This window comes from Struthio camelus, chromosome 13 (assembly GCF_040807025.1).
Source record: "Struthio camelus isolate bStrCam1 chromosome 13, bStrCam1.hap1, whole genome shotgun sequence".
In the NCBI taxonomy this organism is placed as follows: domain Eukaryota; kingdom Metazoa; phylum Chordata; class Aves; order Struthioniformes; family Struthionidae; genus Struthio; species Struthio camelus.
In genome coordinates this window covers 8,949,142-8,965,399 of record NC_090954.1, presented here as the reverse complement: position 1 = coordinate 8,965,399, position 16,258 = coordinate 8,949,142, and the positions used below count along the sequence as shown (strand labels likewise).

The window sequence follows — 16,258 nt, the reverse complement described above, 5'->3', positions numbered from 1 at the left end:
AATCTGGGATTGCAAACTAAATATTCTCCATGCAAATGTTTCAATGATAGAACTGTGGGAAGAGGGAGACCATCTCCTTTTTTAAAAAAAAAATATATATATATATATGTGACTCCAAACATGTATTTTGAAAATACCAAAGAACTATGACATTTCTGCTCTGCCAGAAAAATGATCACATCTTGATGTAATACTTTGCTTTCTCACTTCCTTTTCCAAGCTGAAATGTCAACTATTTGAAGTAAAACCAGAATATTACTCAAACACAAATCAGAGAACTTTGATGCCTGAGTTCTCATAAAAAGGCACTTTCCACTTATATTTGCAGTTATATCTGTATTGTTATACCTGCAAACACTAAGACATTATGAAATGAGAAAGCTATGCTTTCATCGAAACAAAGGATGTCTAATCGTCACAGCTGAATGTTTTATTTATAGAGATGAAATCCATATACATACTATTTTACATGGTCTTCATGTTCCTTTCACAGAATTTACTAGTTTAAAAGGATTTAACAGTCAATGTAAAGTCTAAATAGGAAACTCCACAAGAGAAGAAAATTATATCATGTTATTAAAGTCAGCCAGATAAACAATACCTTCTGATTGTGATGATATCATTATGTATTTCACAATGAACAATAAGACAGAAAACATTCACCTTGTTTCACATTCAGAATACTTGCTGAGATTCATATCTAAATGGTTGAAAGAACAGAAGGGTAATTGCATATTATTTTAATATAATAAAATCAAAATTATTTAAATCAGTAAGAATAAAAGTGCTTCTACATATTTTATGTGAGTGCTACTTTACTGAATTTATGTTTGTTTACAATTCCGACAAGCTACAAAATAGTATGATGCAGAGTCAGCACTGAATATGCATCTCCATTCTTTTGCAGATGAACTCACAGCATTATGCTCATTAAAAAGCCTTTGAAAACTAATATCTAAGTGAAATACTAGACTTAATGACTTCAAATAAATATCTCACAACAGAGCTGTATAACCATGCTGAAAACAAACCTCTTAAACAGTAGAAACACACATGCCAAACAAACAACGGTGGGCCTAATCCAGCGTGCACTGAAATCACTTGTAATCTTGCCACTGATGTCAGTAAGAACTAGATCAAAAGAGAAAATATCACTACTTTTTTATTCCTGTCAGATTCAATCTTCCTTTATTTTCTTGCTACACCCAGCCAAAGATGGACTCCTCCTAGGCGAAAAAGGCAGACAAAAGTGAAGTGGTACATTCCCTTTAATACAAAAAAAGTCAGATATACAGTGTGCCAAATAAATACTATTCAAAGTCTTTGGATTATACTTTAAACTATCATAAAAAGGTTCAGCTCAACAGAGCACACATCACATGCCTAGGCAGCCCACACATAAGCCAAAAACCTATGTACATGGAATTAAGTAGTCACTTCAGAGCTCATGTGGAGCTTCCACAACAACTAAACATAAAGGCAGCCTTGAACTTTGCTCCATCCCCAAGATATTAGGCATGTACTTCCCACTCAGACTCCTCTCAGAGCAGAGCTACATATATTTATGTTGATAAAGTTGTGTTCTTTGTACCAAATACTAATACTCCTCACTGGATCATAGAAGAATGTTCTACATTCATAAAGCTAAAAATGAGATCACATGATCATAAAGCTTGTAAATGAAATGATTCCTAAACACTCTGGTATGCTGGCGTCTGCACTTGCGCTCTGGTATCTGCTGAGGAGAGATATAAAATATGTGCATAGGTATGTAGGCAAATGCCATACTTCAGCAGACTTTAGGCGCATTGACCCAAGTTTCTTAACATACCGTGAGTCATCTTCTAGGGGTAAAGGAGAGAAAGTATATAATGATTCACGCCCGTGCTCCAGCCAAAAAGTCATTAACAAGCTACAGCTCTAGTAGCAGAAGTAGGCTAGCGCACATACACACACACGCATGTGCGCGCACACACACGCGGGTAAAATCCTCCTCCCAGCCCTGGGAACGCACACAGCCCTTCCTGCTGAGGACAGGGCTTTGCAGCTTCCCAAACATGGCTGAGACCTTGAAAAATGTTTGAGCTCAATGTCATTAATACTGAAGAATATAATATTAATTATTATTATTATAATATTATGATATTAAACAATATCTGTGCATCTTTTTAATTTTATCATTTAACTTATTTCATCATTTAAGCGTGCTTGGCAGTTAATGGACTACATACAGACCCTGTCCAGGTAGGTTGCCTCGTTCTGTGAACTTTGGTTCGTATCACTGCCTGTGGAAGAATATTATGTATAGGCATGTCATTATTTTTAGTCATACTTAATCTAATCTTAATTGTAGCTTTCCAGGGATTAAATAGGTAGCATTAGAACTCAAGTAGACTTTTGTCTCTCGATAAAACTATTTATAGAGGCAATAAAATGCAGCATTGATTTTCTAGCTCTATTAATTTAGTAAAAAATGAAAAAAATGAAGCCAGTTAATTCAGATTTGTTGATCCATATCTAAATGCCTTCCAGAATTATTCCATTTGCTTCCTGTTTAATGAAAAATTCAGATCAATCGGAGATATCTCCTTGATGTGATGTTGTGTAAAATCTGCTAATTAGAAAGAAGGTATTAGAGTTGATGCTTTCAGCTAAATAGATGTTTATAGTAGATACTCAATTAAAGCTCGTGAAAAATGAGTAACAATTAGGCTTGAGGACAGAATAAGTGCTTGGGTATTTTTTATTTTTTAAGTCAGTGGAAATTACAAATAGAGATAATACTGTTCTCTACGTGCCCTCCCACATCGGGATAACAAAAAGAAATCAGTATATGAAATGTGAACAAGCCCTATCCATTCAGTCCTGAGATAAATATAAGTTTGACAAGGCAGCACACTGCATATCTGTGACAAACAGCAAAGCAGCTTAGCAGCCACTGTGATAAGATGAGAAACCCACCAAGGAGATCTTATGGCAACAGAATTCTTGGCTTTTTTACAAGAATTTGAAATTTCAGAGGCAAACACATATTACAGATTTCTATTCCTTCTTTGTCTCCTACTCTCCTTTTCTTTAAAAGCAAGCAAACAAAAAAAACCTAGAAGACTTATTTTTACTTCGGCAGATGCTAAATCCTACGTCTACATTAACGGCTGCGCACCTAAGCTTCCCCAATGATCTAAGCTGTGGGAGAAAGCATATTGAAGCTGCTGGATCAAACCGTTAAACAGGTAGCAAAGCACAGTTTTACAATGGCTTCTGCAACAAGTTCCTAGAGGAAAAAGTCCTGAGTGACTACTGGGATGAAAGACTCCCCTAGGTAAACCTCCTCCTGCCTAGCAGGAAGGGATTAGCTCAAGAGAAGGCTACTCATGCCCAGCCCCTGGGGAATGCTTAGATTTCAGAGGAACTTACTTGTACAGGCATGAGTCAGATACCGTATTAGAGCTGCCAATATTTACTATTTTCCATTAATGCAAACAAATAAGCAATAATATCAGAGAACTATGAACTATATATAGAATCAGGTAGCATTGTAATTGATGAAAAAGATAAGAAAGATGAACAGATTCAGGAAACAATTTCCCTATGCGGAGCGGGTTAGTAGATGGGAGCTTCTCAGCTTGAAAGAGAGAAAACTGAGTAGAAATATGACAAAGGCCAATTGAATCATACTAACTGGTATGAAGAATATAAAGAGCAGATAATTAAAACTCAGCATCTCATAATACCAGAATTAATCAGGTTAAGAGTCTTAAAACAAACAGAAAAACACGTCCTTTTCCGCATAATACTGAAATTGTGAAACATATTGTTGTAGCAAGTTGTGGAGGATAAAAGTACAAATGGGCTAAACAGAAAATTAGAGAAATACCTTCAGAACAAGTCTTCTGGAAGCTAATGAAGAGTGGTCCAGAAAAAAACCTCTGAGCTCGGAAAGTCAGTGAAGCCTTGACTGTCAAAAGCTGAGGGGAGTACCCCGGGAAGAATAATTCTATGCTTCCCCTCTTTCTTCTACTATTCTAATAACATCTGCTCTTGGTCACAGGCTATTGGAGTAGACAGATTTCTATTCTGAACCAGAATTGCACTTCTTTTGTTCTTATAAAGAACATTTTTGAGGGAATATTTTCTTATCATGTATGTGGAAATCTAATTGGTATGCAACATGCAAACTTTTACTAAAATAAGATACTGGTAACAATTTACATATCTTTTGGTGTATATCTGAACAGGCATGCATGTGCAAAACTACTACTAACGCTAATGCAAACTAAGCAGAAGCGCTGAGGGGTGAATATGCCATTTTTAACTTACCTCTTAATGGATTAGCATATTCTCTTTCCTAAAAACTAATCAAATTGTGATGCCATAAATTCCAATTATGTTTGTAAGCATACACTGTATTATCTTAAATTGTACAGCAACTACAGTGTCTCTAATTGAAGCTATCTCAATGCAGAGCACCATTTTTAATTCCCAAGCCATTTTCCAGTAATGAAATAGCTGTATTCAGGGCACAGTAGGAGGACATGTTTGATAGTTACGTTAAATTATATTACAGATACCTTTGGGGAGCATCTAATTTATTTATTGGCTGAATGAAAGCAACTACTATTTTCCAATTTTCCAATGTGGAAAAAAAAAATTATTATTCATCCAAGTACTGCCTTAGATCAGTCTGTGAATATCTAGTTTAATTGCATATTTCATGCGTTCAGAAAAACTTGCAGACATGTTCACGTTTTTCATGTTACAGACTGCAGCAAACACTCCTGCCACCCCCGCTTCTAGATTAATACATTTTCTACAAGACCCTCAACGGAGCACAGGAGTTGTTCAAATATGGCTAGAAGTATTTAAAGTATGCAATGAATTCCATAATTTGTGAGTTGTAAAGCATATTACCCAAACCAAACAACTTAATGGACCTTAAACTTAGGGATCTTAAGTCAAAGCACATGCATTAGTAACTTGTTTTCTCTGATATAATAAAACATTATCAGTTCATTACCTACCTTCTCCATTACACTGACTGCAAGTCAACAGTCGACTTCTGAACTTCTCATTTTCCTCCAGCATTTTTGCAATTACTTTCCAGACTCTAAGCCAGACTTTAGACTAAAAGATAAAATTGAACTTTCTCAACGAAGCATGTGAAAAAGTCTGTATTAAAACATCTCCTACAGAACAGAACTTTGAATTCTCCAGGATAACTTTAAGGTCCAACCGGTTTTTTATTAAGAGCTTTTGAGGTGGGGTAGGAAGGCAAGGAAGAGAGGAGGAAGAATGGGAGATGGATATATATATGGGATATATTGTAAGAATCACCTTTATTTAGAAGTCGAAAATCATGAATTACTCCATGATTTTCTACATGAGACCTCCTCCTCCTTTCTCACTCTTTTTTATCCAGGACTTGTAGACTATCCTTTTGGAGAAGAACAGCCATGTGAAAACTTGTGTGGCGCTATTAAACGTCCTTTAAAGTCATTCAGAAAGGGAAAAAATGAGAATCATACAAAATTGCTCACTTTTTCAGGAGCCAAAACTTTCCTGCCTAATCCCTCCACAGCAGCATAGTTCAAACCCAGCGCCCAGATTCCAGCAGAGCAATGACCCAGCCTGTTTGATATCAAATCAGTATTAATCTGTCTTACACACATTGATGACCTTTATTTCAGAGGCATAAAATTCCATCTATAGCTGCCACATTTCAAACTTGTGTCACGATAAACCTTAAACCGGAACTGTTGACAAAGGCATCTGGACAGAGAGGCAGGCTAACAAATATAAATGGCTGTTAACATACTAACGTTATGACTTTTGCCAGACTCCATCCGTGAAACTAGTTTAAATCTAAAGGATTTCTTTCTCATGGACATTTATTGCTAAAACACAAAACATATTCCTCATTCTTTTTGAAGACTATTTAATGAACTAGAAGAGCAATATTAGAGTGTGTTATTAGCTGTTCCTCTGAAGTCAGTAGTATTTTGCTAGTTTTAAATCAAGTATCTGTGACATTTCTGTATTATAGTCTAGCTGATTACTTGTACTTCACACATTACAAAATCTCATAACAAGTTACTTTTTTAATGAATGTGCCTTTTTAAATTTCAAGCTTTTGTTGAACTACTGAACAAGAACAGAAATACATTTAGGAAAGGGTAATTCCATATTGCTGCTAGTTTAGAGATAATTCCTATTACTCTTTCCTTCGTTATTTGTAACCTGTGGACTTTCTTTGCTCAAAATAAACTGAAGAGAAAGAGAAGCAGCAGAGCTTCTCCCTGCCGGGTTTCACCCAGCGAGATGTGGAGCTCTCTGGCCCCAATCCAGCAAAGCATTTCAGTACATGCTTAAAGTCAATAGATTACTCTCACTCTTCAAGGTAAGCGCATACTTAAGTGCTTTACTGAATGAGAGCCAGAGTTTTAAAGCCCCAAGAGAGGGAAAATAATCCCATTTTTCTTTCCTGTGAGGAAGGTTTTCAGTATCAGACTACCAATCCAATCTTTTAATCTCCCTCATGCTCTCACACACAAAGAACAAGTGGGAAACTATTTTCTTAGATGCAAAGGCAGCTCATTCAACTCTCACATTTTATACCTTTTGCTTCTTTCGTTTCGTTGCTTTATCAACCTTTCTTGAAGGGAAGGGAAAATCAAAGGTGTCAGCTGTATCCTCTCGACGGTCACCTAAGAAGAAAGTTTAAAAAGCATATCCTGAGTGTTTGCACTATATTTCTGAGGAAGCTGTAGATTCTCCATCTTCCAGAGAGGTATCTATTTCTGGTCCCAGCAGGTTACAAAATATCAGTCCTCGCATAGTGTTGACTACCACCTTGCTTATTTTCTCCATTAAAACCATGGGGCAAATCAGTTCCTCACATACAGATCAGTTCCTCACATACACATACAAAACAGATTTCAAAACAGTACAGCAGCTGAAAGCAAAGATGTCGGGCTTCTGGGCAACACAACAAGAAGTTGATAACTCCCTCTTTTTCCCCCTCGGTATGGTAGCTACTAATATCTTGTCTGAGCTAAAAGAGGAAATGATGACTAGGCTGAGACAAGAAATGAGATGAATCGCCTCTAGCAGCACTAAAAAGCAGAAGCAAGAAGGGCAGGCCACACTCTTGGACTTGGGACACACATAGCCGCAAGGATTCGGTTGCAGCCGCTGGCTGGTTTCCTCCCACAGCAGAGTCCTCGAGGCCACCACGGCCCCTCAGCCACCCGTGCAAGGTAGCCACATCATGGGAGCAACCGCACAAGCAACCGACCACCACAGGCCAGCATCACTTAGGTTAGATAATAAACCAGCAAAACCAGTGCTTTTAATGACAAGCTCATGTGGCACTTTGCTTTGTCATCTTCAGAAAAATCACTTTTACAAGGAAAAAAAAATATAAGAGAATCTCAATAACTCCAGATCAGCGAGTAAGTAAAAACCAGGACCACCCTGTCCAGTGTTTCTGCTTGACAATCCTGCTTCTCCAGAAGCCGGGTCATGTTCCCCATTTTCCCTCCGTTTCATCTTGCGCAGCAAAAGTGTTTCATAACAGGTTGTAACCAGTGGAAAGCTGCCTAATCTTTTTGTTTGCTTTAAAAAAAAAAAAAAAAGGCACCCACACCCATGCCCAACCCAACTTTGTTTGGTCCCAGCCACAAAGAAAGAAAATTGAGAAACATGTTTAGGCTTCCCAGCGAGGGAGCAGAAAGCACAGTGGCAGTCCGCTTCGGCAGGAGTCCAGTGAGAAAAGGCAGAAAGGATTCAGAAGTTTGGTGCATAACAGAGCCGCTCCAGAGGATGTATTTTATTTTTGGCCTTATAACTTCCGTGATTGCTTTGTTAGGAAAGGACACAGGAAGACTTAAGCAGCCTGGAGCTGCCTTACCTTACAGCATGGAGACACTGCGGCACAGCAGCATGAGAACTTGGGGCAAAAGTATTGAATTTTGCATCCCCTGTGAATTTAACGCCATTTCCCAACCCCTGCCTAGATGCCAGTTCAGTTGTACCCCGTAAATTCAGAGAACCGTGCAGCGTTCACCTCGAAGCGAGCCCGAGGGGACGACGCGAACAGCGCGACGCCCCCCTCCACCAGGAAAATGGCGCGACCCAGAGGAGGAGAGCCTGGGGGGGCCCTCGAGTTCAGCCCTGCGGCCGCCCGTGCCGCGAGGGCGCACGAGCTCCCCGGGGTCTGCGTCACGTACCGCGGCGTGGGCCGCCAGGCTGGGCGCTGCCGCCACGGCTCCTCACCGCCTGCGGCCGGCCCCGGGCCCTGCCCGCCGGGGGCGGCAGCTGCGCCGAGGGGCCGGGGCACCTCGCATGGCCGCTCTGCCTCGGGGCGCTGGCCCCCGCTGGCCCGATGCCGCCCTCGCCCCCCGGCCGGCCGGCGGCGCGGGCCCGGCCGTAGCGGATGATGGTGCCGCAGCGGTGGGCGCCGAAGCTGTTGACATAAACGAGCGGCACGCGGGGCCGGTCTAGGCCGGAGCCAGGCTCCATTTTGGGGCAGCCGGGCGGTGCTGGCCTGGGCCGCGCACGGGGCGACGCGGCGAGGAGAGCCCGGAGGGACGGCAGGAGGGAGAGCGGCAGCGCCGGCCGCCGCGCGGTAACGGCGCAAGGCGACGAGGGCGGCCGCGGTCTGCCCCGCTGCTGCCGGGGCACGGCCCGCCGCCGCGACCCGCAGAGCACCGGTCCCTCCTCCACCCCCGTCTCAGGTCTCAGTGTCCCAGCTGGGAGGTGAAAAAGGGAAAAACGGCCGTGACCAGCTGACTGCAGGACAGGAGCGGGCTTCCTGCAGCGCAGTCACATGCGCGCACACACAAGTGGTTCACCGCAAAAACTTCCAGCCTTTCAAGGGGAACCTCTGGCTTGGTGGCCCTGCTACAAGAGCGTTATCGCCCAGGCTGAGGGGGGTAACCTACGGCACAAGGCTGCGCTCGGCCAGCGTTAATTAAGGGTTAGCACAAAGTACGCTGCCCTCAGCCCAGAGCCAAATATCGACGTCTTTGATGTATATTACTGATATAGTGATATACCAGACCCCAGGGTGAAGGCAGTGCAGCATTTACGTGTCCCTGCGGAGATTTACAGAACAGGAACGAGCGCCGTCCCTTTGCCCTGGCTGCGTCTACGGAGCCTGCTTTGATGCTGCGGATTTTCACATCAGTGTCAGTCGACCGGTCCAGCAGCCGCCGCCGCTGCATGGGTGGGTGAGTCCAGCTTCACGGTGAACCATGTTTAAGTAACATCAGTTTTAGCACTGGGGGTCACTTTGCTTTTCAAGCAACAGCCGGTGTAAACGTGGGCTGTGTGATACTGAGAAGATTCCTGCTGTTCCTCCCCTTCCACGATTGCTAAAAAGGCGCCGCCCGCTGCAGCGCGCGGGCTCACTGGGTATCGCCAAAGACAAGCGCTATTTCTCACATCACTTAAGAGCCCAAGTCGCACTGATGTTTGCTTTGGCATTGAAATACTACTCAGTATTATTTCTCAGAGCTTCAACCCACTCAACCTCTCACGGGAATGAAAGCGTTACAAGCGAGACTAAATCCCAACGAATGTTTTTTTGTTTTTTTTTTTTTGACCCAGCACGAGAATACGAATTGCACCGACAATTTGTACACCTCGCAGCTGCATCCCAAAACTGTGGAGCGAGCAGCAGTGTTTCCCCGGACGGCAGCGGGGCCCCGAGCCCGCGAGCCCCCGGCGGCCGCGGCCCCCCGTCCCCGCCGGGCGCCCCTGGCCGGGGCCGGGGCCGGGGCCGGGGCCGTGCAGGCGGCTCCCACCAGATGGCAGCCTTACCTCCCGCGAAGGAGCCTGTCGGTGCTCCTGGAGGAGCCAGAAATGAAATCAGGGGAGCCAGGGGAGGGCGGCGGAGGGAGGGAGAGCGAGAGAGAAAGAAAAGCAAGCTCCCCCACCCCCCCAAAAAAACACACACCAAAAAACCCCTTCTGCAAAGTATCCCAGGATTTTCACCTGTTTTATACGCTGTCAGAAAAAGGCATTTTGTCTATGTCGTTGAAAAAGCGGGAAAACCAACCTCCGCAGCCTGACAGTTTGTCCGAATTGTTATGTTCCAGCGGTAAAAGAACCCCTGCTGCAGGCTGCAGGGCACACGCAGCGCGAAGGAGGTCACAGATATAATGCAACCGCTGAGTCAGCAGCCTTGGGATCAACACTGACCTCCAAACACCAGGGACTCCCCCCTCCCCTGCAAAGACCTGAGCTAACAAATCGGTCTAGTGAAGTAACCTATGAGTTCAATTTGGGGGCATTACACAGAGAGAGAGGCAACCGAACCTGAGAATAGCTTCATTAAAAACCGATCCTGGAGTGCAAACTTTGTCACGTCCATTAATCACAAAGCCCTGGTGAGAGCCAGAGTTTTAAAGCCCCAAGAGAGGGAAAATAATCCCATTTTTCTTTCCTGCGAGGAAGGTTTTCAGTAACAGACTACCAATCCAATCTTTTAATCTCCCTCATGCTCTCACACACAAAGAACAAGTGGGAAACTAAGCCCTGGGAGAAAGTGCTTTGCTCCCTCTGCTGAGAATACATGGTTCTCAATGCGCCTCCTGCACCCCCCCCCCCCAAACAGCACCCCAACACGATTCTAACGCTGTGTGTGAACGCTTGCTGCTGTATATTCCTAACCAGGAATTTACTTCTTGTTCACTGACAGGCTGCTTCCTTCCTATGGTCCATGCAGTGCATCTTCACAGACAACAGTTTTAAAAGGCCTCCCAAACGAGAGGACTTCTCAACATCTGTGTTTTATGGAATCTTCTTCCGCTCTGCTGATACAAATGCACATGCCTTGTGTGGCAGGTTCTGCCCACTCTCCCCAACAGCACATTGCCACAACTTCGATTTCAAAAGCAAATTCAGCTCAGATCCCGTTTAGGATCTGTTATTGCTGACAAAAATCAATGCCATCTAAAATCTATGAACGACCTGCAGACCTGGAAAACTCAGCTGTTTTAGCTGCACGCAGTTCCTCACCCTCCTTTCCACACACACAAACTGACTCTGTCAGCTAGTCACTACCTCTGGTGTTATTTGCTGCTTTGAACAAATATCTTGGCTTCACGACTTCAACCGTCTGGTTAAAAATAGAGATTCTAGCTTTCAGTCTGCAGCTCATCATGCCATTTGTTTTGCATTCAAATATCAGCTCTCCAATTCAGAGCCTGCATTGTTTCCCAAATCCCATTGTTTGAGTTTTAGTTTGGCCAAGTACACGTTGTCTTCTTCCATTAACCTTGATTATTGTTTTAAAATGTCACAGGTTTTGGTGTTAGCATGCCTTCAGCTTATGCCAAGGAGAAGGAAGGAAGGAGCCAAGGGGACATTACTGCATGCACATTTAGTCATTTATCTCATCTCTGCAAAAAGGAATTTCATTCTGCTGTTCGAGATTTGTTGTTTCTCTGTGAGGATTCTTTGCAGCAGACTTGCACAAAGTACTTACAGGATTCAACGTAACTCTGGCAAGAGAGACTGCTTATTAAATATTACTTTGTCTTGATTACTTTGCCATCTTCAAAGTATGAATCCATCTGAAATAGGAATCCTTAACACTGTTAGCAAGGTTTTTTTTCTGGAAAGTATGCAAGTTCTGAGAACTACAGCTACAGTCAAACCTTGCTAACTACCCCTGCTGCAATAGTGCAGATAATTACTCTATCTCCCTCATCTTCTCAGAAGATTTAATAAGAGTCATTGGAATGAGGTGTTTTATTAGAATGTGGTTACTCTACAAAATACACTGGGGACTACTTGTTAGTATAACGAGGAATCATTATACAAACAAAACTTACCACTTTCTGGTAAATCGAAGCAATGCATTATGCCTTCAGTTTTTGCTTACATGTAAAATTTCATAATTTACAATAGGTTTCATAGTTAATGCAGGCAACAACACAGTACAGCAGAGATATAAAGTGGCCAGCTGCCATTTTAACACACCTGCATTTCATATTAATGAACATGCATAGCTCAGATTGCTTTACAAACCATACCTGTGGGAATCACTTCATTCACACCACTCGTAAGGAGAAGCACATTCTGCCATTTATCCATGCTACACATAAATAAACTTAGCAGATTATAAAGTTTGTCACATAAAAGCTTGAGACTCTCCTTGAGGGATTTTCAAATCATCCAGAAGATCTGTAGACCATAATCAAAACCCAAATTAAGGAGACTGAAACCCTTGGCTTAGAAGAACTGTGTGTTAAAGTATTTAACACAAAAATAAAATTACAGAGGAACTCAAAAAGGCAAAACCACAACTGAAAGTGAACAACAGAATTAAGCAGTCTTATTTTTGGGAAACACTTACAGTCAAGTGGATGTAGCACAAGGCAGTTTAGGACTTCAGTTTCTCTGACTCCATTTCCCCGTGCAAATGTGCAAGTTACTGGTGTTTAATGACGACACCGTTGTTTCCAAATCAGAGCGCGCAAAACTTTACCTTAGCTTTTTCAGATGTTTGGCTGCAGGGCCTACAACGTTAAACGCTCCTATTGCTATTCTGGGGAATGTGTAGTGAGACCCTTGGTGAGCACACAAAAGTTTACTCTCACCTGAGATTAACCTCCAGATACTGTTCTCCCACATCCTGGAAGAAAACCGGTTCAGGACAGGATATAAAAAGTAAAATCACTAAATCATCCTCAGACTCAGCAGTAACCTGGATCCTCCAAGACCATCTGTCCAAGCACAGAAAGCTCAGGTCTTCTTAGCTGCTGAAACCTAACATAAGCTCAGTCCAAAGTTTGCCTGCAGGCTAATGTGATCACTAATATATCTGTCCACATACATCAGACAATTTTATTTACCCACAGTACAAATATCACTGAACATACTTGTTCCTCAGCAGTAGGTCCACTTTGTAATGGTACTATGGTCTTTGCAGAACTGTTCTAAATCCTGTACATTCACTCCCCTCCTATCCCCAAAGACATAAGGATGCTGCCAAAAAAGAAATAGAGTAGGGCTTCTGTCTCAAAGGATTGCTAGTTCTGCAAAGAAAATTAAAGCAGTCACTGCTTTGTTCTGCCATTGACTTCCTCCAAAGACATCGCCCGAAAAAGCAACCCTTGAGCAAATTCTCTTGCTGCTCACTGAAGAACTGAGTCAATTCTGCCAGTGTGTACAGAGCAGCATCTGCCTGGGAACAGCTGGCCTGCTGAAGCAAAGCTGGGGGCTGTTCCATGCTGCTTACGATGAGAATGTTCCTCAGAAATCTAAAAATCACATTTAACTCACTGTAAGAAAATTTAGAAACACTTGGCATGAACGTACGTTATACACAAACCTGTACCGAGCGTGCCTTTGAAGCAACATGCACTGTCTTGAAAAAAGGCACTTTTCTAAAATGACGCCTTAGTGCTTTCACACACATAGGAAGGCATAAATAATCACTAAACAAACTGATGCTGGTTCATGAGTCAGCAGCGGTTTGAGATGGTGAGTTAGGTTAGTCAAACATTTTCACAGGCGTTGGGTTGGAGACGGCTGGCAGAGACATCAACTTTTTTTTTTTTTTAATGCATCGTTTGGTGTGTGAATTGATACCCTCCCCAGATTACAGAACTGTGTTAGTGCAGCACACAGCATGTGGCAACTGCATCGACACTACTGGTCTGTTATTTAAATAAAACCAATGTTCTTTGCTCTCACGAAAAGCAGACCAACTCACCCCACTATATAGCTTCAAAACTGAAAAATGCCACATAGCTAAAAGCAATACAACTCAGTTCACTTTAAACACTAACCTTAATGCAAAACCAAAAATGTGTTCCCCCAGCTATCTTTTACCTGCTTTGTGTTTAGAGGGTTTAATCTCAGCATTCACGATTCACCAACATTTCAGGAAGACAGATAAAATACAAATCAGACCTTACATTGCCATCTCTTATATATACAAGGAGGATCAATGAACTTTGTAATAGATACAGTCAAATAAAGTAATATTTAGAATGCAAAAGCCTCCCCAAAACAAGCCCTACAAAAAGTCAGCAAATTTTAGTTTGGATATAATGAAAATAGCTGATATCTGCCAGCATTAATTAGAGCATCAAGTTTCAGAAAGACTCTCCCCCCCATCTCAAACGGGGAGTGCAGAACTGTACTTAGAGCATCAGTTCAACACCCCCCCCCCCCAATTCAATTCCTATGACTGGAAAGACAGCTGCAAGTATATTCTTATCCCAGAGGCTGTTTTTCATACTGACAGACTGAATCAGCTTATTTTACACAGAGGAAGAGATGTCAGTGTTTTTTCCTCATCTATCCCTTCTGAAGCTATTATTTGTCTTAGATTTCCTGTAGGCAAGCAATGTGCATTTAGGACCATCGCAGAGCAGCCTTTCACAGCACTGAATAAACAGCAGCTGGAGAATCAGGATAGACAGCAGAAACTGTCCAGCAACAATTCAACAGCTGAGAGGCTTTCTTTAAAATATACCTTTGACTTTAAATCTTTAGTAGATGGTACACATTTATCCATCTCCATGGTTATGGATATCCATCCATATCCAGATTTTAATCCATCTCCACCCGACACGAGTTTTTTCACTGATGTGGAATGTAGCAGTTCATTTACTGAAAGTAGCACCCAAGAGAAAGCTAGTGGCTAACTATATGCATGCTCAACGAGCAGTTTGTGCTGAAAGAAAATAGTCGAGATTCATGTACTGTGGAAATTATGAAGTTTTACCCATCAGGCCCACCTCCACCTTCTGCAGTCTGCCTGTAGCATTTATTTATCGTTTCAGGACAAACTTAAAATCCAAAAGGGATTTGATGTATCATCTTTCCTAGAAAGCTGCTTCTTAGCAAGTCAGATTCAGCCAAGGCCGTCACTACCAAGAGTGATTATTTTTTAAACATTCCAGACTTCTGGCATTTCACCTTATTGAGTTGAATTTCTTAGACTCTGCCTGTGAAATGAGATTTAATTTATTAAACATTCACAGAGTATTTCTGCAATCTTCAGATGGGAAAAGTTCAAAATGAATACACACATCCACAACTTCAAATCAGAAATTCTATCCTAACATACACTTTTAAGTTTATAGCATTTGTGAATGGAAATCAATTAGACAGTTCCTTGTTTTTGAAGGACATCAGTAATTCCGCTAACATGGCATCAGGAGACTTAGAAAGCCCATATTGCAAGACCAAATTTCAAGTCTATCATACTACTTTAAAAATCATTACCAGGTAAAACACTGGTAAGAACACACTTTCCAAAAGACTATTTGCACTTGAAAACAATGCCAAGAACTTGTTATCACATGGGGAGAGGCTGAACCACGACTATTTCCTAACAATACTAACACAGAGAATGGAGAGAAAATACTTCCCTTACCAGCTGAGTCACGTGCTATAAACTGGTCAATACTCTCTGGTAATATCTGGCTGGCACAAAAGGAAGCAGGAGGAATTCATTATTCACTAGGTAGACATTCCCTCTCTAGCCATCGTATTTGATCCAAAGCTTAACCAGCATTTTATGTTTGAATACTGATTTCAAGTTGTTGGAAGCATGCACAGGAAGTCACCAGCAGAACTTCTTATCCTCGTTAGAAACTAGTTCCTAAAAGCATTAGCTTCTAAGTTCATATCATCTGAATCCAATGGGAATTCAAATGATTAGCATCTTGCAGTACTAATCCTATTAGAGCTCTATTCTGCACGATTTACATTTCCTGAAGCACCCATGGAAAAGAAGAGTACTCAACATCTATTTAACATTTCCAACACCATTCCTCAGATGGTGGCAGAAGAGATTAGCAACTCGGACACCAAGAGCAAAACAATGTCTGGTGCAAGCGACGTGGTTTGATTCCTACTGGGGTATTGTACTTTGGACAGTTTTTCCTCTTGAGTTACACATGCATATTTCAATGCACGATTCCACTCAGCATACCAGCTTCCACACCAATCAAAATTACAGTCCACTGAAGGTTAGCTGTTTGTATCAAAATGGAAAAATAAAGTTTCGGGGATTCCTAGCTGCTGAGGATGCATAACTTACGAATCCCTTACGCATGGTTCCCGTTGCGTAGCCCATGAAGGGCAGCTACATAAGGTCTTAACACCCCACGTATTTTAGACGTTTTAAATTTAGACATCTTAAACTGACATCTAGTGCTAGGAAGCTCATCTGAGAATGGTCTTTAAAATGCCAGACGTCTTCCTCCTCAGAGCCTTAGATCACAACTGC

The 16,258-nt window shown here is 42.1% G+C and overlaps 1 protein-coding gene across 1 annotated transcript; it reads right to left on the bottom strand.

The window, feature by feature from the left end:
• Positions 1 to 416: 416 nt before the first annotated feature.
• Positions 417 to 14,542, bottom strand: C13H5orf47 (chromosome 13 C5orf47 homolog). Its single transcript, XM_068960106.1, has 5 exons — positions 14,495 to 14,542; positions 10,061 to 10,124; positions 6,616 to 6,704; positions 5,022 to 5,124; positions 417 to 1,226 (listed from the first exon to the last, which is right to left on the bottom strand). The coding sequence occupies exons 1-5, from the start codon at positions 14,540 to 14,542 to the stop codon at positions 1,189 to 1,191; spliced, it is 342 nt and encodes a 113-aa protein (XP_068816207.1). The 3' UTR covers positions 417 to 1,188.
• Positions 14,543 to 16,258: the final 1,716 nt, after the last annotated feature.

Excerpts from the sequence above, each read along its gene's own strand:
- C13H5orf47 (XM_068960106.1), bottom strand. The coding sequence starts at position 14,542 with ATGGAGATGGATAAATGTGTACCATCTACTAAAGATTTAAAGTCAAAG. Across the intron at positions 6,705-10,060 it reads CAAACTGTCAGGCTGCGGAG|GTGACCGTCGAGAGGATACA; the intron begins GTTGGTTTTCCC and ends CTTTCTTCTTAG. Across the intron at positions 5,125-6,615 it reads CGAAACGAAAGAAGCAAAAG|TCTAAAGTCTGGCTTAGAGT; the intron begins GTATAAAATGTG and ends TTTATCTTTTAG.